The 24,290-nt window shown below is 39.5% G+C and overlaps 1 protein-coding gene across 1 annotated transcript in view; it reads right to left on the bottom strand.

Moving 5' to 3' along the window:
- PARD3 (par-3 family cell polarity regulator) overlaps positions 1-24,290 on the bottom strand; it is a 697,528-nt gene that overhangs the window by 127,410 nt on the left and 545,828 nt on the right. Inside the window, 1 exon segment of the mRNA XM_042472372.1 lies at positions 18,815-19,066. Coding sequence (XP_042328306.1) covers positions 18,815-19,066 — 252 coding nt within the window.

Here is a 24,290-nt window from a genome sequence, read left to right as displayed (position 1 = left end):
GGGTCTGGAAAACCATGCCCTATGAGGAACGACTTGAGCTGGGGAGTTTAGCCTGGAGAAAAGAAGGTTAAGAGGCGATATGATAGCCCTGTTTAAATATTGAAAGGACGTCATGTTGAAGAGGGAGCAAGCTTGTTTTCTGCTGCTCCAGAAAACAGGACCCGGAACAATGGATGCAGCTACAGGAAAAGAGATTCCACTTGAACATTAGGAGGAACTTCCTGACAGTAGGGCTGTTCGACAGTGGATGCACTTCCTGGAAGGTGATAGAGTCTCCTTCCTTGGAGGTCTTATAAACGAGGCTGGATGGCCATCTGTCAGGGATGCTTTGATGGATTTCCTGCATGGCAGGGGGTTTGGACTGGAGCCCTAGTGGTCTCTTCCAACTCTACGATTCTATGATTCTATGAGTCTATGATTCTATGAAAGACAAAAAACAAATTTGTGCCTGATCATCACTGGGTATTCATACTACTTTAATGTTAATGTAATGTTAAATTATAATTCTCCTGATTTTGCTACAGAATTGGGGCAGAGACAGTGGAATCCAACTGGTTTTACTTGGCTGTGTGTATGAGGCAACAGCAATTAATTTGGCAGAATGTGCAGAGTTCTGAGTGTAACTGAGGAGAGCTGTACTTTTGACTAGTCAGTTCATATGAGTTGGCTCACAGGCCCTAAAATGAATGATCGCATAAACATAAAGGTTTGTCCTTCCCATTCTCCTCACTCTCACTTATTCTCCAGTGCTGCTTTATTCCCAGGCTAGCTAATTGAAACTGTGAACTCTGTGGGGATTTTAGCCACATCTTTCTATTTGGCTTCTGAGAACACCATGAATAACAAGCAATAACATGTTTCACATATGAAATGGAGTTTTGAGCCACTGTTCTGGTGTCACCTTGAAAGTGCAAACTGCAGTCTCCCCCCACCCTACACAGTACTCAGCAGTGCAACTCAATTTTCACCTTAGGGTTGAAAGCAAGGCAGGAGGAACCCAAAATGTTTGTTATTTTCAGCATATGTGAAAGAAAAACTAAATGTTATTACCAGACTGTATTAGAACTTTGGAGACAAACTAACAAACAAAATTCCAGGATAAAGTGGTTCTACCAAACAGATGTCTGAGTCTTAAGTACAGTTTTTAATATGTTAGATCAATTAGCAGCCTCTGAATGTTAGAATCATCTTAACAGTGCCATAGAGATGAAAGAGGGTATCTCTGAATGAGAGAAAAAATAATGTGGGGAGAAGATGAAATTATGTCGGCAGTCATAATGAATCAAAGACTAGAAGGTGGTCTGCAAATCTGCATGTTTGATGAAATATTAAGGAGGGTGATTATTGATGAAAAATGAATAAGCCTTTCTGATTTCAGCAACCTTTAAATTACATCTCACTAATTAACACAGCTTAGATGCACTCATCTGCTGCCTGACAGGCATTTATCTGTTTTTAGGATGGGTTTGTAATGTGACTTCAACATATTTGGTCTCCTTTTACGTGCATCTATCCAGGTGACTTGCCAATGCCTTTGAGATTGATCCTCCACTGAATGGAGTACATCCAAGGATTATGTCTAAGTAGTTCAGCTTCCTGTCATGTCTACAAATCACCCCATGGACAGGCCTCTCAAGTGCCCAGGAGACACTTGCAGGTTTGAAAATATGTCAGGAAATGGAAACGTGTATAGGTTAACAAACCTAGAGGTTTGTCACTTCTGCAGATTTCTAGGAAGCCAAATGTGAAGGATTACAAGGGTGTGCATCAGCACAAAGATAACAATGGAAGTAGCAATGGGATGAAATAGATTCCTATATGAGTACAGGAAGCTAAAGAGTGATTTAATATGAAATGCAAAAAGAATTACATTTCTGTTCTCCATTTATCATTTCAGAAACGAAGGGAATGAGGACTATGGAGCCCCTCTTTATCATGCAGCAAACGAATGCCATAAGCACACTCTGTTGTATATTTCATGATATTTAATGTACCAATTCAATGTAATTAATATAATACAGTAACTAGTGTAAAAATGGGGTAAGTGCAACAGATCTAATAAAATCAACAATGAATGGTGACTGTATCCTTAATCCTATGGCCACTTGACAAGCACTGCATTATGTTCACCGTATTATCTTATATTACTATAATTATAAGCTGTATAAGTAATTATTAAAGAGGTGTACAGTCTTATAAGTTATCAACCTCATTTAATAATTAAAAAGGTCTATAACTTGCAATTTGTGCATATTACTAATCTCGTCTGATCTTGTAATATGTTTATATTACTATGGCAGAGCTCTACCATACTGGCAGATGATTTTGTTAGTTAACTTATTTGTTATTTTATTTTCACAGGGCTCCCCTTCCCCTTTCGCATCCGGTACAAGCTTTTGTTACTGACTTTCAAAGCCCTCCATGGGTTGGCCCCTCCTTACTTATCTGACCTTCTTTCTCCTTACATTCCTACTCGCACCCTCCACTCTGGTAGTCAGGGTCTCCTGTCACAATGTAGGACTACCACTGCCCCCTCCCAAATTCGTCCTTTCTCGCTTGCTGCCCCTTACTCCTGGAACCTTCTTCCCCCACATGCACACCTCATCACTTCTCTGCCCAGTTTCAAAACTGAATTAAAGACTATATTGTTTAGAGAAGCATTCCCAGAGGTGAGCCCCTCTCCAACCCAGGAAGCCTCCTTCTAATCATCCATCAAGAAGCCAAGCCCTTCCTCCAGTCCATCTGCCTTGGTCCAGGCCTCGGAGGTGGAAAAGATCTGCTGGACCTGATCCTATTCCCCACCACCACTCCCTTCTCCTTTTGTGTCGTGTCTTTTAGATTGTAAGCCTGAGGGCAGGGAACCGTCTGACTAAAAAAAAAAAAAAATTATGTACAGCGCTGTGTAAACTTACAGCGCTTTATAAATAAAGGTTAATAATAATAATAATAATAATAATAATAATAATAATAATAAACTGTAGATGGATTGTCTCAAAATAATTTGGTTGACTTTGAATATTTGAACCTTCACTTAGGCAGACAAATGAGAGACCATGCTACTGTCTCATGCAAGTCTTGGACATTTTGTCAGATGTGTTATCCCTTGGATAGTGAGGCCTTGGCAGATCTCCATGGATGAGCAAATCGGCTATGCTGCAGGCTATGGCCATAGTTGGCTGTGTAGAGTTTATGAAAATGTAGTTCAAATTTTAAAACTACAGCATCATTTACTAGCCAACCAAAGAGTGTGTGTGTGTGTGTGTGTGTGTGTGTGTCTTCATTCCAGAAATCTCAGATTTCCAGAGGCAGTTAAATAGACATCATGAAAATGCATGCTAAAGGTAAAAGTAAAGGTTTTCCCTTGACATGAATGTCTAGTTGTGGTGGTGCTCATCTCTGTTACCAAGCCAAGGGAGCCAGCGTTGTCTGAAGATGACTCTGGTCGTCATGTGGCCAACATACCTTCTCACCAAAGTGGTACCTATTTATCTACTTGCACTTTTACATGCTTTCCAACTGCTAGGTTGGCATAAACTGGGACTAGTGACAGGAGCTCAGTTCATCATGTAGCACTTGGGCCTTGAACTGCCAACCTTTTAACCTTACAATAGTCAGAAATGGCATCTTAACCACTAAACCACCGCATCCCTTATATACTGATGTCCCTTCAACAATCATGAACATGTGTGGTAATGGCAACAAAACTGAGGTCTAGTCCACACATAAGTGTATTATGTGAATTGCTGTGGATTTTTGTACAATCACATTGATGCTTAACTGTCTTCACATTTCTGTGCAAATTTGCATCTATTCACATTCCCTCTGGGGAAAATGTGCAGCCATGAGAAGTAGATGGATGGCCAAACATTCAATAATGTGCCTTCACAGAGATCCTTGCAGATACTCCACTAAAAACCACAAATCCTTTTCAGCTAAGATTGTAGAGTCCCCACCCCACCCCCTGAAAAAGCCTAAATTCCTCCAAATTGCATGTGCCAAATCAGGCTATTTGATTTGAATTAGGAGTATTTTAATTGCATAGACAAGCCCTCAGTTGCTAATACCTTTTGAAGCCTTTTCCCAGATATAAATCAAGTTAGTGCACATTTGCCCATTTGAACCTCAGGTTTTGTTTTAGGAGTATAAATAAACTTCATTTGGGAACATAAGGAAAACAAAAGCTGGTTTCCTCTTTCAACTCTGACAACAACATGCCTTACCCATTCCATTTTTGCATGCATCTTGTAGTATTACTGTTAAGAGTCAACATCGTTAGTACGCTTATACTGTACTCACTAATTGCTAGTTTGCCGTTAACTCTGTTAGAGGTTAGGAGTGCTATATGTTTAAGGTGATTCCTGTTTGTTAGGGGTATTTTCAATGCTGTTACTGTTCCTGGATCACTCTAACTTGCAGTCATTTCCCTGCTCTTTCTTTCTCTCTTCCATCACACCACAAATTTGAATATAAACAAAAATTAATCTTGCCAAGAAAGTCCTATGATAGGGTTGCCAATAAGTCAGAGTTGAACTGAAGACATATAAAAACAGCAATAAATTATACATAAAGCTACTTTTATATGTTTTACCAAGAAGATTAATCTTATTTCTTTTCTCCGCTAGTCCTGGAGAAGGGATGGCTCTGGGATTAGTTGTTGTTCAGCTTCTACATTATGAGTTTGATTATTCTCCTTGAGAAATCCACTACTGTCTCACATTTTCCAACAATTACACATATTAAGAATAGTAAGTGCTGAATACTTCATATTATACTTTTTCAGACTCTTTTAGCGTACTACCTCCAGTTGATGCACATACATAAAACATTTTCAGAACTTCATTTTATTACTGCTACCTCAAAACAAAAAAATCATTGTCAAGTGACCCTCAATTATTTTATCGGTAAGGTGTGCTTTTGGTGGGCCCATCAGTCTCTTCTTATTTTCCATCCTGCTATCAGAAGACCATTCCTATCTAATGTTGTCATACAGTCTCTCATTTATGTTTGTGTGCATGTGCCTTCCAATTGCCTGTCAACTTTTGGTGACGCTACAAATTTCACATGGTTTTCTTAGGCAGGGAAGTCTCAGAGGAGGATTTTGTCAGTCTCACCCTCTAAGATATAGCTAACAGCACCTGGTGTTTTGCTGGTGGTTTCCCATCCAAGTACTAACCAGGGCTGACTCTACTTAAATCCCAAGATTAGACAAGACCTGGTATCTTTAAGATATTTAGTGTATAATGTGCCATAAAGAACTATATTTTAAACATAAAATTTAAAAAGCAAGTAGTTGCTGGTCCCTAGATTATAAAACAAACCTAATTAAGATAACAAAGGATCAGAAAGGCCATGATTATATATTCATTATAAATATTATGTTGCAGCTAAGGCTGCAGCTAAAGCTGTTCTTCGTCTTGCTATAAAGTTTGAGGAGATTTGAATAAAACTCCTTATGAATCATCTCCCCATACCTTCAAAGTCATAAACCAAACATTGGATAGAGTCACAGCAAATATACTTCACAATAGGGCCTCTACATAAATCCTCATGAATTTATATTAAAGACAGATTTTTTTATTGCATCCATGTTAGCAGGAGGGAGAGGTAGTAACCTAAGACCACTCAAGTTAGTGGTACCAATTGCTTTCCTTACTCTGAGTATGCAGAAGAGCAAACAATTCTTATCAGTCTGTTTGGGGAGTAGATGAAGGGGCTGTTGGGTTCAGGATGCAAGCAGCATGAAAAATATATAAAAGCCCTGAAAGAAACCTGTAAATCACGTGGAAAATTCAGAGGTCTATAATTATTCCAAAGAGATGAAAGGAATTTATCTTTTCTCAGTTTCTTTTAAAAGGCAAAAGAAGCTTTCTACTTTCTCTCTCCCTTACCTCAACCAAAAAAACTTTTCCTCCAAGAAAATGATACAAATAAAATAGCAGCCCCTTACTGAGAGACGGCAGGAGAGAAGAAGGCACAGAGCCAATGTATCTGAACATTAAAAATGAAAACACAAGGTAAAAGCATCATCCTCTGATCAGCACCTTCTTTCCCCCAAGTGTGTCCCTGTTTTAAGCACCTCTCTGGGATACTAAAACAACATCATTTGGGAGATGAAAAGGTTTAGCTTAACTTTTATGCCCCAAGCATCACATCTCTTCATACTGGTCTTAAGCAGTTTCCTAGACAGTTTCCAGACCAAAAACTGGCTTGTCTCAGATCTTGCTTCAGCATCAAGTGTCTTTTGTCTATACAGTTAAACACCCAGACCCATGTGATAAACATTTGAAAATACTTTAATCAACCCCAGTTAGTGTAGGCATTGGAGAACAGCAACCACCTCATGTCTTGAGGAGACCACCTCCAACACCTAGATTTTTAATTTTGTAAATCTTTTGTTCTAAATGTTCATTAAGTTCTCCCCTCACCACACACAAATGTTTTAAGCTGAGGAGAAGCTTTTCTCTTAAAGAGGGTCATTCTGGTTCATAACAGTCACTTCTGGTACTGAAAAATAGACTTTGCAGTGACAAAAAATAGCCTATGGAGCTTGAAAATTGACCTAGAAGATTGGGGGAGGCATTTGGTGCATAAAAAAACCCTCCAGTTAGAAGGGATGTATGAATAATGACATGGAGTGAACTATATGCAGCTCATGGACTTCACTTTCTCCAGCATTTGTCAAGGACAATAGAAGTTGTAATATCATCCCATGCTAAGGGTGATGGAATTTGTAATCCAAATTTCTAGAAATTACCACAACAAAGTATGTGCTGTATGCATGGTTCTGTTGGACATGATATTTAATTTAATCTTATAACCCCTTTGAATATTCACCTATGATTGGTGATAAAAGCTATGTTCTGAATGCCTTGTGTCCAAAACAGGTGAATCTCTCTCTTTGAAAGGACATAGCTGGAGATAGGCCTGGACCCCTGAACTGGGTGGGGGGTATGAGGGCTGAAGGAAGGAGGGCCTGAGTCCCTCCTCCCAGGTTAGGCTAGTAGAGATCCCCCTGAAATGATCAGGCAAAATAGAGCTACAAGACTGCTATGCAGTCAAAACCCCTCAGGAATATCAATCAGAATTAAAGCAGAATAAATAGGAGACAGGCAGTTATTATAGCTGAGCCCCCTATGAATAACAAAGATTGTATATACAATTTATTTTAAGCACACAGTTAAAATAGTCCCAGACTCCCCAGAGGCATGAATGAGATGGAAGGTATGGGGGAAAAATCATAGGTTTCATGCTTAAGAGAGAGAACTGTGTCCCTAATCCAGAGTCCCCTATGGAGATGAAACATGATGCATAAGCTATGTAATACTGAAATAACAATAGCCATCACTGATCAAAATACCAGCCTAAAAATATCAAAACAGGTGGGTCTTTAATCTACAGCCTCACTTATCACAATTGGCATTCACCAGCTTATTAATATACCTATTAAAATTGAAGACCCAGTTGTCTCATGCTCTCCACCACCCCATCCTCTTTGCATTTCAGAAGACAAATCCTATACAAATGAGCATCAAACCTTCCAGGAAATGGCCACAATCCAGAGAATTCATTTAGATGTGCCTGAGGGGCTACACATCCTTGTGACAAATTTCAAAATGGGACTAACATGCAACATAAAAAGAATGAAAAGGGAAGGAAAAAATCCACTGTGCTATAGTTCAGATGCCATTATTTCCATCATAAAGTGATGCATGTTCAAAATGATGATTTCTCTACAGAAATTACACTCTGGAGAAACATTCAGGTCCATTTACAACAGACCATCTGAATTTAGAAATTATTTGCCTTATTCCTATCCCACTTTGTTCTGTATTGGACTCAAGCAACATTAGAAGCTAATGTGAATATAGGAATGATGAGTCTCATTTATACTGAATAAGTTCAGGCATTTTGCAAGTAATTTTAATGTAAAGGATAGAATATTTTATTAGATTTTTAAAGTACATGTATAATTACAAATAAAGAAAAATATTTTAAAAAGGAAGGAGTACAAAGGATAGGAACCTATATGTTAATATCAGCTGACTATACTTCCAAAACCATATTTTCTTGAAGTTGACATCTATAAAACACATGTTCATGACTAACTAAAGCTACAGACCTGAATGATGGATGGTAAATGCCTATATTTCCAGTCTTGGAGGATAAGTCTCACAACAACAGTAAAAAAAAAACCCAACCAAGATCCAGCCATGTTGATTGTCAATTAAATTCCAAATTTTAGAGACATGGTTTAAAAGAACATGTGTGTTCATAAATGTAAACACACACACACACACAATACATTGCAAAACATCCAACTGGAAAGCAGTAACCACTGAACATATGTATACTATTATATGTCACAAGGAACAGATTTAATTATCTTCAATTATTATTTAGTGGTGGCAATTTATCTCAAAACAGGAATGAGAGGGTAACTTGTTTAGTCCATATTTTCAAGATGACCATCCTGATTTTCAATTCCTGGATTACTATGGGGATCAGAACACTAGTTAGCCTTTGAACTGGGCACTTCTCCAGTGTAGATGTTGTGAATTGAGATCTTAGGTCAAACAGCATATGCATATAAATTAAGTGTTTTACTGCAGAAACTGCATACAAAATATGTCTGTTGAGTATGGATGGAAAGTACACGTGAAGATTCAGAGGAATAAAAGAAAAAGGGGGTTTCTCATCTATTGGGAAATCCTGGTGAGGAGAATCCCGCTAAAGCCACTTTCCTGCCCCTCCGACTTTGAATAGACTACACAGCCAAGAAGAAAGGGGGGGGGGGAACATAGCTTGACCAGCTGGTGATATGTAATCCCACTCACTTGGCCACTCCTCTTCCACTAATCTCAACATGGCGGGGGGGGGGGGCACAAAAAAGGTGAGTTGGGACCAAATTTCTCCCCACATGAGAATGATTCATGTTATGGGCAAACAGTATCCAAAGGCATCTTGTAGCACCTTTGAGACTGAAAGAAAGACATAGGCAGCATAAAACTTAAGTCTAGGATATCTTATGCTCCCAACTTCTTTCTTTCTCTCAGTCTCAAAGGTGCTACACGATCTCTTTGCGTACTGATCCAGACTAACATGGCTTTGTCTTTCCACTATTAAGGAAAACAATATTTTAACTGGATTTTTGAGCAGTTTGGCACTGTGGCTATAGACCAGGTGTGAGAAATTGCTCAGGAGGGCAATTTTAATCCCTGCACTGCTATAGGCTGCACTAGTGCACAGAAGCGATGTCACTGTCCTTTACAGTTGCCATTTTCAGATGGTTTGTTGTCATCATTGTGTGACTTCAAGTCACTTCCAACTTATGGCAATCCTGTGTGATGTTTTCAAGAGCTTTTCTTGACAGGTTTCTGCAGAGGGAGTTTACCTTTGCCTTCCCCTAAGGCTGAGAGCATGTGAATTGTCCAAGCTCACCCAGCAGGTTTCATGGCCGAGCTGGGAATCAAACCCTGGTCTCCAAAGTCATATTCCAACACACAAACCACTACACCATGCTGGTTGGTATTTGGCTATTAATGTGGGAGCGGAAAAGCCAACATGTGTAACCATCTGCCACCTATCCAAATAGTTTTCTTGTGTTTAAGGGGAAATCATCTGAAAATCATCTGGAAAAAGAATTAAAATTAGGAAGGCTCAGTGGTGTTGGGGGCATTATTACAGGGTTTGGGGAATGCAAAACTGAGGTTCAGGGTCTCTGTAAGACCTGCTGGTCACACTTTTCCTACCCTTTCTACTAATGTAGAAGTTTACCACTTAAACCAGACAGAACAGACTAAATATTTGCATTGCAAAAGCAGAAAATGGATCGTTTTACTTCTTCAAAAACAAAGCTACAGTACTTGACTTTGTCATGAGAATGAACAACCCAGCCTTTCAAAATAATCTGTAAGAATGTACCACTAGAAAATGGTTAAATTTGACTTGAAATGCATTTAAGTGATACCAGTCAGCTGGATCAATGATCTGCCTTCCACGAACAAAGGGTTTTCCTCATGGAAGGACCATCAGCTTGATTTTTGGAAGGTCCTATCTCTCTTCTATACTACAGTTCACTCCATTCAGCATGGTCTCCTAGCCCAGGAGATGCTGCCATAGGGAGGAAGGAAGTGAGTAAGCCCTTTCTGCCCACCCAGGTGTATGCACCTAAATCTAGATCCATAGTAACATTTAAAACATATATTCAGTGCTGAGCAGCGGTCAGTTTTGAATGTGAAATGTCATATAGTGGCTAGGATCCACATACAAAACAGGATAGCTCAAGTACTTATTTCACCTCTGCCAAGTAGTCCTAAGTAATCTGCATGATCTCCATGTCAACACCCATCCTTGACTATAAAGGGGCACCAAATACATTTGGTACATGAAGTCCTTTGAATAAGGCAGAACTGGGGAACCTTGCAATTTCTTAAACATCACACTCCCCAAAGGGCTGGATTATTCCTTTTATCAGTCATGTTTTTATGCCACTCCTTTCCCTCTCAATCTATCCCCACATTTTGAGTATGTGGAGGAGAGATAATTTTCTTGCTTGCAGAGGACTTTTGAAATAAGGACAAGAATGGCATTAAACTATAGGCTTAGAGCTGTCTAAACCACAGAATCTCCATGATTTGGGGCCAACTTGAGGGCTGTTAACAGCAACAAAGTAGTCTAAACCAGCTCTAAAGAACTATATAATATCTTAATATCAATGCTCACATTAAACACTCTGTGCAGGGCTCTCTCTCTCTCTCTCTCTCTCTTAGTGTGAGCAAAGGACAACATACTTGTAAGGTAGTCCACATTAAAAAGCATAAACATGTTTCTCAATAAAATATGCTTACATATGCATACTTTGAGATAAAATACATTTATAAGTGCCTATTTTAGTTGAAAATAAATTCAAAAATATATTATTTTATTATATTTATTTATATCCTACCTTTCCCCCAAAATTGAGAATGAAGGCAGCATAATATTTAATTATAAGTATGTTCTTAAGTATTTCAACATGAATTTTCATACAGATTTTATATGTGTGTGTGTGTGTGTGTGAGAGAGAGAGAGAGAGAGAGAGAGAGAGCACAGAGTTATGGAATTTATTTATTTATTTATGACTGAATACCACAAGAGAGATATGGGCTGTAAAGAGACTGATCTCTGCAGACCTATATAAAACTGAAATTTCTGAAGGAATTGGTGGGGAAACATATCCAGTATCTGGCAGGGCTCAATCCATAAAATGTGAAGTGTCAAAGCTGGAGGTTTTGTTTGTTTGACATACAACCAAAGGCTGTCTCACAGGCTTTAGGGTTACACACTGTAGTCCCAGAATTGGAAAGCGTATCTTACCTCTACACAACAACCCATATAAACTAGAGAGTACTATCAAACACAGCTTTGTTTATGATGGCTGGGAGATGGTGATTTGCTCCAATGGGCCTTTTGCTTTGCAATTTTTGTGAAAGGAAAGAGGCAGGCCCCAGTCTAGAATAGGTTTACATGGACTAACTGTCTCTGAATCCCCAAGCAGTTGTGTTTGTGATAGAAGCCCTGAGGCACATGCAGAATATAACAACCTCACACAACATTATGCTGAGTGGAAACACACTCTTTTCTAGCATGACCATTAAAAGTGAGCTCAATGGGACTAACTTATAGAACGAGGTGCTACTCAACATAAGCAAGCTTGCCTATTTTGGGACCTAGGAGTTACCACACAGCGAAGAATAAAAGTTAATAACCGCATAGGCTCTATCCAGAGCACTTCAGCCCAAAATGCAATGCAGTTGGGAGCAGTAGTAAAACTTTGACCTTTCACTTTACCGTAGCCTTTCTGAGGTACTACTTCAGAGCAACTGAGAGAACTAACTCTTAGTTTTAGAGAATAAGGAATAAACCTTTTGCTCTTACAGAAAGTGTTATACTGAGTAATAACTCAAACACTTCCATCTATTTTAAATTTGGCAGAAGCTTAGAGTTGTGTGCAATGAGGGCTAACTCAAACCTCAAAGAGCATTTACATGACTAATGTTATAAATAATGGAATTTAATATAATCTCCAAGTATCTTGCTGTTCCTTTGTATAGAAATAAGTACACTGATATTGCTATATACTATTTCACAAGTCTAATGGGTGGGGATATTACAGAAAGTGATTTTTACATAACGGCTTCAGAGAGCAAGACTCCTTATTCTTACATCATATGCTTCTAAATTATATTACACCATTTCCCATTGAGTCTCAGAAATTAAGCTGAAAGACACATTGCTTGATAAAAAAAACCAACAGTAAAATAAAATGACAGACTATCAGTATTGTGAAAATTATATTCCTTTTTAAATAAACAAACTAAACGAAGATTCCTCCCCTCCATTCCATCTCTCCTGACCAAAAATTCTTCAGCTTCACATTCCTATGATATGATTCCATTTTGAGTGAAACAGGAGTCAGTTCAGAGAGGTCTGTTCTTTTTTGATGGAGATTCCCCCCTCCTTTTAAATGGCAAAATGAATGCAAAAATAAAAAAAGCATATGATTATGGTATTTACAGTTCCATTAAAGTGTCCAAAGCAAGTTGGGGGATTCTAGCCTACTATTTTGAAGCTATTTAGGTTCACAGCAGCACAATGCCCATTTCACTTCAATTATATATGAGGAGAATGCATTCTTGGTAGGACGTGATGGCACAGCGACAGCCACTAAATGCCCATTATCAGCTGTCTTTTCATGGGGTTCTCCTTCTGGATGTGTGGGTTTGTGTGTGTGTGCACACATATATTATACACAGAGAGAAAGAGATTGAGAGAGAGAGAGAGAGAGAGAGAGAGATCTCACACGCACACGCATATAGTGGCATTGCTGTCGAAAATGAAAAACAACACGGCCATTATTGATCCATGGTTTGTGTTTTCTTCCATATGATGTAAAACATACCAGCAACAGAACTCTTAGCTTGGCTAAAAGCCTTTGCTACAGGAATGCAATCCCCCAGCCACCTTTTGGAATGGCAGAAGAAAACAGGCCAATTATAAACTCCAGCTAGGTATTTTTCTTCCTCTCTCTTTTTCGCTATGTAATGCCTCAAAGGGAAAGGTAACCAGTTAAGGAGCTTTGCTCAAAAACAAACAAACAAACAAAAACCATGAAATGTCACAATACAGGTATTACACAGGACAAAGGTCAAAGTAGCCATTCATGAATCTGCAGCAAGCAAGCTGTATAATCAGTCCTTTCTAAATAAAGGCCAAATAGCCTTCATGGGAAACATTTGTTCAAAATACTTCAATCCCTGGAGAAAGAAAGAAAGTTAATTTTCTTCATTCCATGGTGAACATTTCGTCATATTCTACAGAAAAATATTTTATAGGGACTAAAGAATGGGATACAAGTTAGCCAGCAACTCAACACAATTCTAACCAAATCTGCAGATATTTAAACAAAAGGGTTATCACTTTGTTATGACTTCGTTTTGACCAATGATTTCAATGGGACCTCAGTGTAACTTGGATTCAAATTGGGGTATTGAAATTGGACTAACAGTTCTTCTCTTGGCAAAAGACACTTCGAGAAGCTGGATGTATTGCCAATTTACTTTGCCCAGAAACCTCTAATCCTGAACAGAAAAGCAAGATTTTTCAGCTAACACCTCCCTTGAAAAATACCCAAATAAACCTGCTTTAACATTTCTATCCCTGATTCATGGGAAAAGAGCAACTTTTCATAAGGATTATATATGCATTTTTCATTATTTTAGGGACTCTAAAACTTTAACCCTCCATGTTTTTGGGACTTCAGCAACCAGAAGTCCCAGCCAGCTTGGTCAATAGTTAGAAATTGTGCGAGCTGAAGTCCCAAACACCTTTAGGGGACCAAAGATTGGGAACCACTGATCTATTTCAAAAACTGGAGCCAATCACTGTTTACAACATAAAAACAAATTGAAATAGACACAGTGCCACATTGTGAGAAAATAACTTCACATCTAGCAGGATGATTCTATATATATTGTTGTTATTATGTGCTTTCATGCCGCTTCTAAGGAGAAACTATCACAGGGTTTGTGTGTGTGTGTGTGGGGGGGGGGGGGGGGGGGGGCAAGATTTGTACAGATGTTTGGCGCTTTACAGACCGCCCAAAAGGACGGTCTGCCAGCGCCGGTGTTTGCTGCACCAGGGAACCGCAGCGGACAAACCACGTGATTTCCTCGCGCAGCAAAAAGAACCAGCAAAAAATGGTTTCTTTTTGCGGCTCGGTTATGACGCCGCAAGGTGCCAATGGTGCACTTGTGGCATCATTTCTGCACCACAACGTGCGGACGCTAAGTGTCCGCTATGTCAAAATGGTGGTGCCCATGTAGAATGGGCACCACCATTTTGTACGTGCTCGGCACGTACTAGGGTTAGGGGTGTCCAGAAAGGATGCCCCTTCCTAACCCTAGTACGTGCTGAGCATGTACTTTTTAGCGGTGTGGAACCCGCCTTTGTTTGCCTTTGCCTTCCCCTGAGGCTGAGAGAGTGTGATTTCCCCAAACCACCAAAAGCTATTTAAAATATTCAGGAAATACCTCTTTAAATGGGGATTTCCTGGGTGGCTGCCACTTTAAGAGAAGCATTTCAATGGCAGACAGTGTTGCAAATTTAACAGGGAAAGCCTCTTTGAAACCAGCATAAAGCAAACTTATTTTGAAGAGCTTCCTTACAGCGTGCCGCTAAAACTGAGTTGTGCTTGTGCATGTGCACATCCAGCAGTATTAGGAGGACTTAATGTAGCAAAAATGATCTTGGTTGTTGCCAACCGTCTGCTAAAGGTTTGGACAATCCACCATATTACTGGTATAATTTGTATCATCAAGATATGCAACCTGGAGGATGGGTGAACACAGCTGTAACTGTGTACAATTGTCAATGCCTGGAGTAGGCAGAGTAGGTTTATTGCCCTTCCCAAGTGCATAATTTGCCCTAATGTGTACGAACAATGTGTATGAACAAGTGCCTCAAGATGTATAAGAAAATGTAAAGTGATACACTATGGACAGTGATAGCTGAGGCAGTGAAGGCAAGCCCTTCCAGCCATTAGAGAACTTCTGAAACATAGAGGGAGGGGAACAACAACTCGAAGATATCTTGCCATTGAAAAGCCTACATGTTGTTGTTGTTGTTGTTGTTGTTGTTGTTGTTATTATTATTAACCTTTATTTATGAAGCGCTGTAAATTTACACAGCGCTGTACATACAATCTTTTTAGTTAGACGGTTCCCTGCCCTCGGGCTTACAATCTAAAAAGACATGACACAGAAGGAGAAGAGAGTGGTGGAGGGAAAGGGTAAGAGGTCCAGCAGTTTCTCTCTACCTCCAAGGCCTGGACCAAGGCAGATGGACTGTAGGGAGGACTTGGGTTCTTAATGGATGGTTAATCATTTTCCAGGGAAAACACATACTCTCAAGTAGGATAATGCATATACAGTACATAGCAATACAGGAAATGGTTTGATAAACAGACAACAAAAGAACACCAAATAGCAAGCGACAATTATGCAATGCCTGGGAACTCTGAACAGGATGGTTCAGGCACATCTTACCACTTATAAATGACAGTGATTTTCCTGGGTTTAAAATAAAAATGGGCCTTTGGATGTATCCATTTTCCTCTCACCTTACTTGCAGAACCCATCATAGCTTGAAACTAATACAACACTCTTGAGCAATTTCTGGCCTCGCTGTATGCCTTGCCTACACATGTGATCCTGTTTATGTCAGCCCACCTGCCTTCATTGCCTCCAATTTATTCCAATTTAGCTGGTGGTTTACATCTTGTTTTCTCTACAATACCTTACATGCTGCATCAGTCTGGGGCTTTGTGGCAAAAACAAAACATCAGCCACCACAAAAAACACAGGCCCGTTACAGACTGCCCAAAAGGGGCGGTCTCGGGCCGCTGCCGGTTGCAGCACGGAGGAATCGCAGCAGCCAAACCGTGCGACTCCTCCGCGCTGCAAAAAAGGCGCGCGAAAATCGCACTCCTTCCGGCAACCTGGAAGAGACGCCTCAAGTGCCAAAGCGCGCACTCGTGGCATCACTTCTGGGGCGCGACGTGCGGATGCAGAGCGTCTGCTACGTCAAAATGGCGGCGGCCGTATGGAACGGCCGCTGCCATTTGTTACAGACTCTGTCCGTAATAAGGTAAGGGGCGTCTGGAAGAGACGCCCCTTTTTCAAAATGGGATGTCCTAAGGACGTCCCTTATGGCGGTGTGTAACGCGCCACAGTGTCTCCCATTGGCTGCTGCCATTTTGTTTTGTTTTTTATCAAAGGCTTGAACCAATGCGATATCAAGAATGTCATGAAAACCAAGAGACTGACACTCTTCATGGTTAAAAAAGAAAGGGGGAAAGATCTGTGATTCTGCTGTGTTTCAAGGTAACCACTCCTCTGCACTGAATCTTATAGAGTCCTCTTAGACGGGAGGGTTTTCTATGGACCTAACAATCTATGTTTTCAGACATAACACAATCCATTTAAGACAAATCTTTGTTGCCTCCTCACACACAGACACTGTAACTCTTGACAGTCTGCAAACGATTTTCCATCATTTTTTAACAGTTGCATACTTATATTCTAGACAAGGTTCCCTAACAATTTTGTTCAGATGAAAACTTTCAAAACAACCTTTGGTCCAAATGTCAAATTCTTCTTGGCATTACATCTAGGCTCTAGCACAATGTGCCACACAGTAACTACACTGTAAATTAAATTTTGTAAGATACCCTTGTGGGAATGGAGTGTTATTTGTTATTTCTTGTGGCACTTAGAATGATAGGCAAAGAATGCAGGGCAGTGTTGGGTCAGGGAAAGGCAACAACAGGCCTGAACCTAAGGACACCTTACTACTGCCTGGCTGATTCTGCCTAAGGGGATATTTAAAATAATATTCCGACAGCTATTTGGAGTAAATGTTTTTTTTTAAAAAAAACACAATTTACTTTTTGACTAGATAGTATGCAAAGTCAGATACCAAGCTGATCACAGCCTCTACAAAACTATGAAGCTACTTTATTTGTGGGATGTATTTAAAATGTTGGACAGACAGGAAATCCAGATTAAAGTCTCCACCAAGGCATGAAACTTTGGGCTTTTCGCATTCCTTGTTAGACTAACCTACATCTTAGTCTTAACGTATCAATATGTTTCCTCTGCCTTTGCTTTTTATACTGAAACACTGTTATAGCTTTGACCTTCCCCTGTTGAAAGAAATGTCACTAAGAAATATGTAAAATACTATCAAACCAATGGTTCACATTGTCTACTATAAATGGAAGCAACTCTCCAGGAGTGTGAAGCATAGAAGCCTTTCTTAGCATGTCTACCCTTGAAACAGGAGTAAGAATCAGGTCGACCAAGGGCTGTGTACAGCTCCCAGAGCAGTTTTTGAATCTTCCCACCAAGCTCTTCATCCCATTTCTCCATTGGGAGGAGGGGGTGAGAAGGAGGTAGTGGTGGTAAACGGTGTCTCCACAACCTTGCAGGTTTAAAATCAGGTTTTACTGGTTTTTAAAACAAACTGACTTTCTGTTCGTATCTATTTCACCCGGATGTTCTGGTGTGACCCACAGCAAATATAAATATAGTGGCAAATGGGCTCCAGGCATCCAAAACTGTTCATATTTGTTTCAACTACAGTTGGTGAGGACTGGACCTGATACACAGAACTCTTGTTAGTCACCAAAATGCTCTTGTGCACCAGTGATTTCCCAAAATTTGCTCCTCCAGATGTTTTGGACTTCACCCTCAGAATTCCTGACTGTTGACCAAGGTGGCTGGGGCTTCAGAGAGTTGAAGTCAAAAACTCTACTGTACACCAAAGTGAGGGAACCTGCAGTCTTCCACAAGTCTCCCATCAACCCCAGTAAGTATAACAAATTGTCAACGATGCTGAAAAATGCAGTGAAAAATATCTGGATGTTTACAAGTTTCACAACCCTGAAGTAAATTCTTAATCTTTCTATGCTCTGATTTTATTGTATTTCTTTATTCACTGATTTCTTGTACCCCCCCCCTCGAATACAATGCTGTCATGTGGCAATCTAAAAAAAAAATCATACATCAGTTTAAATCAAGGCCTACCACCAACTCAGCAGTAGGTTTTGACATTATTACCAGATTTTAATATATACTCTTAATAAGATGAGCAGGAAGAAGCCTAGGTGTGATGACTCATGGTGTTACATCCAAAATTCAAAATTAAAATGTTTCCCCTCTTCTATGCTTCTTTTGTTTTTGGCATCAGTGTAAAGTAAAGAGCCTTGCTTGGGGTTCAAGAAACAGTAAGCTAAAGGATTTTACCCATGTGCCCCTAAAGCAACAAGCTTGCAATTGTCCTTCAGACACATTGGCCCAGAAAAACGAACAAAAGATTTGGCCACAAATACCACAAACGTATTACTGGAACTGCCAATAACTGAACTTGCAGAGGCTGTTCCAAGTGTGGCTTTAATCTGAATTACACTAAACAGTGCAATTTGGGTCCAAAAGCATTTCCAATAAGGTGATGAATTGGGTTGGAATCATCTGAAAAGATTGCACAGCTCATTCCATTATGACGTGATTTGTGTGAATTCAATATTTTTTTTTCCTCTTCAAGGCTTTTAAAAAGCCATTAATAAAATGCAGTTCTGGCTTTACAGTTGATGAACAGTCACCTCACATGCCTCCCCCGCCACAGCCGCCAAAGAGGAGAGAGAGAGAGAATGAGAAGGAGAGAGTGTACAAAACAGACATTGGAAGAAGATTATTGACTGTAGTCTGGTGCCTACCTGTCTGCAGGTGAAGACTTTGAATTGCGGGCTTTCTTTACTTGGGCATATAGTGCTTCAACTGTTGGTCCTTCCCTTGGGCTCTGTGGTCGATTGTTCATTGTACCACTATTTGTGGGGGAATGATATGAAGGAATCCCAGCATACATTGAATCAGCATCACATCCAAAAGTCCTGTTTAAATCTTGAATCTCAGCGTAGTCTCGTTCCCGAGCTTGCCTTTCACGAAATTCTCGGGTCTTGGCTTGTATTCTGGAAAGGAGAATGAAGGCTAAAAATACACTTGAAAAATAGGGTGCAAACACATTTTTAGCCACAGGTAAATATTTTAATCATTAAATGCTAGACTGAAATATCTGAGATATAGAGAGGAGGCAATAAAGAAATATATTCCTTATCCCATAAAAATGAAGAAGACCGGGGGGGGGGGGCACACTTCTCTTGTTTTTGCAAAGAAGAGACCTTTATTATTTATATTGTAATATTGACTATAATATAGGTAACTGGTCCTTTCTCAGTGACATGCATTATACTTTCTAGGTGGTCATTCTGATATTGTGAAGGGCCTGTTTGGACATTAGGCAGTGAGGGTGGGAACAGGGCATAGGTTCTATCTGCATAGGAGATAATCTCCAAACTCAAAAATCTTAAAATATTATTCTGCTGTTATTTAGGCAAAAGAACTCCCTTAGTTTGGACAGTTGGACTACTTTGTCAATTAGGCAAAATGTGCTGCACATGTGCTGTCACACAACAGTTTTTGCCCTGGTTCACAGAGGTATGAATGCTTCCCACATGAAGATTACTGATCACTGTTGTTTAGTTTATATGTCTTTCACATTATAACAGTATCACTTTACAACACAATAGTCTCACATTAACCTTTAAGTGTTAAAAGCATATGGTGAAGGCTTTCTCATACACCTAATCCACCTTTGACCTTCCTCTGTTTGTAGATTGATTTATGTCTTTTAGACAGTTTCTTGATAGTTTCTGTGAAGAAATCAAACTGATAAAATCTGACTTCATTTAATCAATAGAAAAGTTTAAATTGACTAATTGAAAACAGAATTTCACCCATTCATTGACTTTTTGAGCATTAACTCTAATTAATAAGAAAGGTGTATTTCTGCCTAATGCTGCCACAATTACCCTTCCAACTGTGTAATGTTGGTATATTAATGTGAATTCAAACATATTTGACATAGAAGATGGCATTATGGCTAGAGATACTGAAAATTCCACTTCAGCAGCTGGGGGCCTGTTTTTGGGAGAAAGGTGGGATAGAAATAAAAGGAATGATTTAAGATAGGCACAGTGATCCAAACTGCTAATTTCAAATGTTAATATGACAAAAATGTGCATGCAAGTGACATATATCTCATACAGGTACACTTTCCAGGGAGTTCAACATGGGAATACAGAAAGCTACATTACATTGGATCAGAATCCTGCTGATTGTAATTGTAATTGGTGCCAACTTTCCAGATTCTCAGGTAAAGGTCTTTTTCATCATGTTCTACCTGGATCTCTTAGACTGGAGATTATAGGGATCATAATCCCTGAATCCCAGTAATCCAGGGTTGAAAAAGTGCCTCCACTAATTTTGAGCCCCTTACACCACCTTTCTTTCAAACATACTAGTAGGCCAGGTTAGGGTGGCTTTGGGGCATTTGTAATGATGCCACATGAGAGAGCAACTCAACATTTACCTATATGGATTTTGAAAGGGGAAAATACACAACTGATGCAAAGGAATGCAAATAGTACCAAAATGAAAAGGAGTGTAAGCAGTTTGCTAATGCCTATTATTTTGACTAAGAACAAAAGCCATGGACTCATGTTGAGAATACACTATCTGCTGTCCTTTTGATTATACACATAATTGCAACTGTCCTTAAACATTAGAGCAAATAGTATGTTTAAGTGTTTTTAGAAACAAAATACTGGACTCCCACAGTGCAAAGAGGATTTTATGGGTTTACTGATTCAGTTCAACTCTGTTCCCATGTTCAATTGTTTTTACCATAGAAATAGCTCAATTCTAATAATTGCTTATTTGCAAGCATCATCCCCAGGGCAATTGGCATGAAAATTTGTTGTGGACATAGTCAGGAGACAGTGGACTGTGGAATGGCTGATACTGTGACAGGCTTGGAATACTGAGACGTCATACTCACATTGTCCCAAGCCTTGTAAGAGCAAAAAATGCATGTTTCCTTCTATACCATACTACACCATGCTATAGCATTCGTGTTTTCTTCTATACCAGGGATGGAAATTATAAGGCCTTCTAGATGTGGCTGAATAGCAGTTTACAGCATGCTGGGTGCCTTCGATGAGCTGAAGTCCAGTGACATCTGGAGAACTATAGAACTGTCATTCCCATTCTGTACCAGCTTGACTTGGTATGCAGGTGGGCTAGCTGGCAGGAAGTTAAACCTATTACTCACCTGAACAGAAGAGTACATTGGGTTCTAGCTGGTCTCTACTTCTGTATGCTGACCATAACAGATCTTTGGACAAGAACACTTTATACATGCCCTGGGATCCCTTCCTCTAGATTAGACTTTGTGTTTTATGTATTGATAGTATTCAGCTTTTTGGCTGATTGGTTATATTATGCTTTTGTCACAAGGATGCCAGAAGAACCAATATGATAACAGGAACCATGGAGATACAGTAGTAGGAGAAAATGAATGGGAAGGTCCTTTGGTAGACTGAAGCTACAGAGCAGGGGGGATTCTCACAAGCTAGTGGGGCATGACATCTAGATAATTGTAGACTATTCCAGTGGGGACTTGTATATTCCCCTTCAACAACTCGTTTAGCAAATATAGATTTGAGGTCACACATGGTCTGCCTAAGGATAGTCCATGACAGTCTCTCTGGGAAGCTGTGCATGGTTCCTTCACTAATGTTGTAGTCTGCAGAATCAGTTTAATCATTTTGAGTAACTAACCATGACACAATAGCCAATGTCAAACATATTAGGAGGCCAGGTTATGGTAGATCTTCAATAAATGATCCTTTACACTGATTGCTTTATTTTCTGAATTCTAAACACTGGACATCAGGTCAGGTATATAATTTAAATCAAAATGGCTGGTGAACAAAAGACAGCATTGGATCATTCTGCCCAAGGTCTTTGCATGCTGTGATAATTTTTAGCTTCCTGCCATGAGGAAATATCTGTTCCTGTTTATAGAACAATGTTAAAATGATTATGGAGCATACTTAGTTTACCTGGAATACTCTCCAGGTATACTTGTACTCTGTCATGCCTCCGGAAGCACAAACAGCCTATAACACATCCAGTACTCTCTCAGAGCTGCCTGGGAAAACTAGAATTGAGGTGGGCAAGTTACCCACAGGGAGAGGTCACAGCTCAGTGTTTGCATGGAGAAAGCTGGAGCATTGTTTGCATGAAGAAAGTTTATTTCCCAGACCTGTTTAGTTAAATTGAAATAGCAAGGTTGGGAGGAAGGGAACCCATTGCTTTGGACACTGGAGACCCTCTGAGTCAAGATAATCCTGTGCTAATGGGCCAGTTAACCAACTTTTCTTCCATTACTGCTCCTTGACATACTTCAGTCAACATGCAAAGAACTCAAAGGTTGATGTGAACAGAATCCGATATAGAGTTCTTCCATAAACAATCAAATGCGGCCCCTCTGCTCCATCATCTCTTGCCAAATTCAACTGATGTAGTTTATCTGCCTAGTTATCAGTCTGACATTTTTCCTTTTGCACTCCTGTCAACTTTACTGGGATTACAAATTGTATTTGGCAAAGCATGATTGCACTTACTAAGTGTAACTGTAACATAGTAAGACATGACTTGTTAAGGATCGCTACTCAAGAGCAAACACTGTTTTCCAAACCTCTGTGGAGATAGAAAAGATCATAGGTATCTGACTTTTGAAGAAAGAAGAGATAGGAAAATCACCCAATCTTAATTTAATACAGTTTATTTGACTCTCACCTGCATGTTCTAGCCTAGTTTCATATCAAATTGCAAATCCTTGTGTTTTCTGCCACAGCTTGGTGTGGATTTTCCAATGCAAATACAGTCAGCTCTCTATTTTCACACGGGATCCATTCCCCCCCCCCATGCGAAAACAAAATTTCACACATATTCAAGCCCCACAGGGAGCACGTGTTCGTGGATGGCTGCAGGTGTGGGCGCCCTGCCATTTTAATCCCCTCGGTTTGTTCCTCACAAGTAAGCGAGGGTTGTGGATATGAAATCCACACAAACAGAGGGACAACTGTATTTTTATACATTTTTTTCTAATTTGTGCTTTTACTTGGGCAGTGCACCAAATTTGTGCACCTTTCCCACAACATGTTTCACTGTGACTTTTTTCCCATTATGCACATCTTTGCCATGATATTGTTTGTGTGCATTTTATTTCTTAGAAACACCCCTTAAGCCTTGTAACTGCAGAGATAGTTGACATGAGGCACACATTTTCTCAGAAGTTTTAGGAGGGGCAAAATGTTATGTTCATCAAGACTGTTGGAATAAAACTAAAACTCAGCACCATTACAGGCTGTGAGGTTGATGATCACTGGAAGGCAAAGGACAGGACTGAGAATTCAACCAGTTACACAATATAGAGATTCTTTGTATTTTTCATGACCAGCAAAAGGGAAAGCCCATCCACAAAACTTGTATTGATTGTTTCTTGAACAGCCAATGTATTTTCAATTTGATTCAGAAGAAAATGACAATAAAAATGACTACAGCAATTACCATTTGGCAACATACCAATGTTATTTACAGTCAATAGGGTTCATACTCTCTGGTCTCTTTGCCTAGTCTACAAGAGCTATGAAAATATTTTGCTCAGAAGAAACAAAGTGTGGCTTTCCCAATAAAAATATTATGGCCACCTTGGGAATTCTAGAAATACATCAGGAGGGCATCCTGCTGTTGAAAGCCTGACTCCATCTGATATTTTAATAGCTCCAGATGGCCTTTGCTGGAAGACAACACTCCCACTATTCTTTTATCATGACCTCTTAGGTCACAAATTATCTGAAAGGATGGTGCTATCCTCCTTTCAAGAGTAGGTTAGTGTGCCATTAAGCCTTAGCTCTTATTTGACCAAACTTTCACTGCTGAAATGAACAATTTTCCCATCAACACTTTATGTAACATTGGAAGGAAGGCAATTTTGATCTTTACTCTATTAGTGTATATTTTAAAGTAAATGAAAATATCCTTTGATGCATTTCAGCATCAGGTGGTTTTTGTGGTACAAGCAGTAGTACTATGATCTATTTCATACAGAAAAATGTTAAGATCTGGTCTTGGAAAACAAAAATCTAAGCTTGTAAAGGTATGTGTATCTTGGAAGATTCATCGCTCCAAAATAATTAATATTCACATTTTAATGAATTATTTGTCCTTTTGCCATTGTCATAAATAAAGCACTTTCATTTGCATAGAGAAAAATATTAAATAAAC

The sequence above is a fragment of the Sceloporus undulatus genome, chromosome 6 (genome assembly GCF_019175285.1).
Source record: "Sceloporus undulatus isolate JIND9_A2432 ecotype Alabama chromosome 6, SceUnd_v1.1, whole genome shotgun sequence".
In the NCBI taxonomy this organism is placed as follows: Eukaryota; Metazoa; Chordata; class Lepidosauria; order Squamata; family Phrynosomatidae; genus Sceloporus; species Sceloporus undulatus.
Note: the sequence above shows the minus strand (reverse complement) of the source record. Positions and strands in the feature narration are given on the sequence as shown.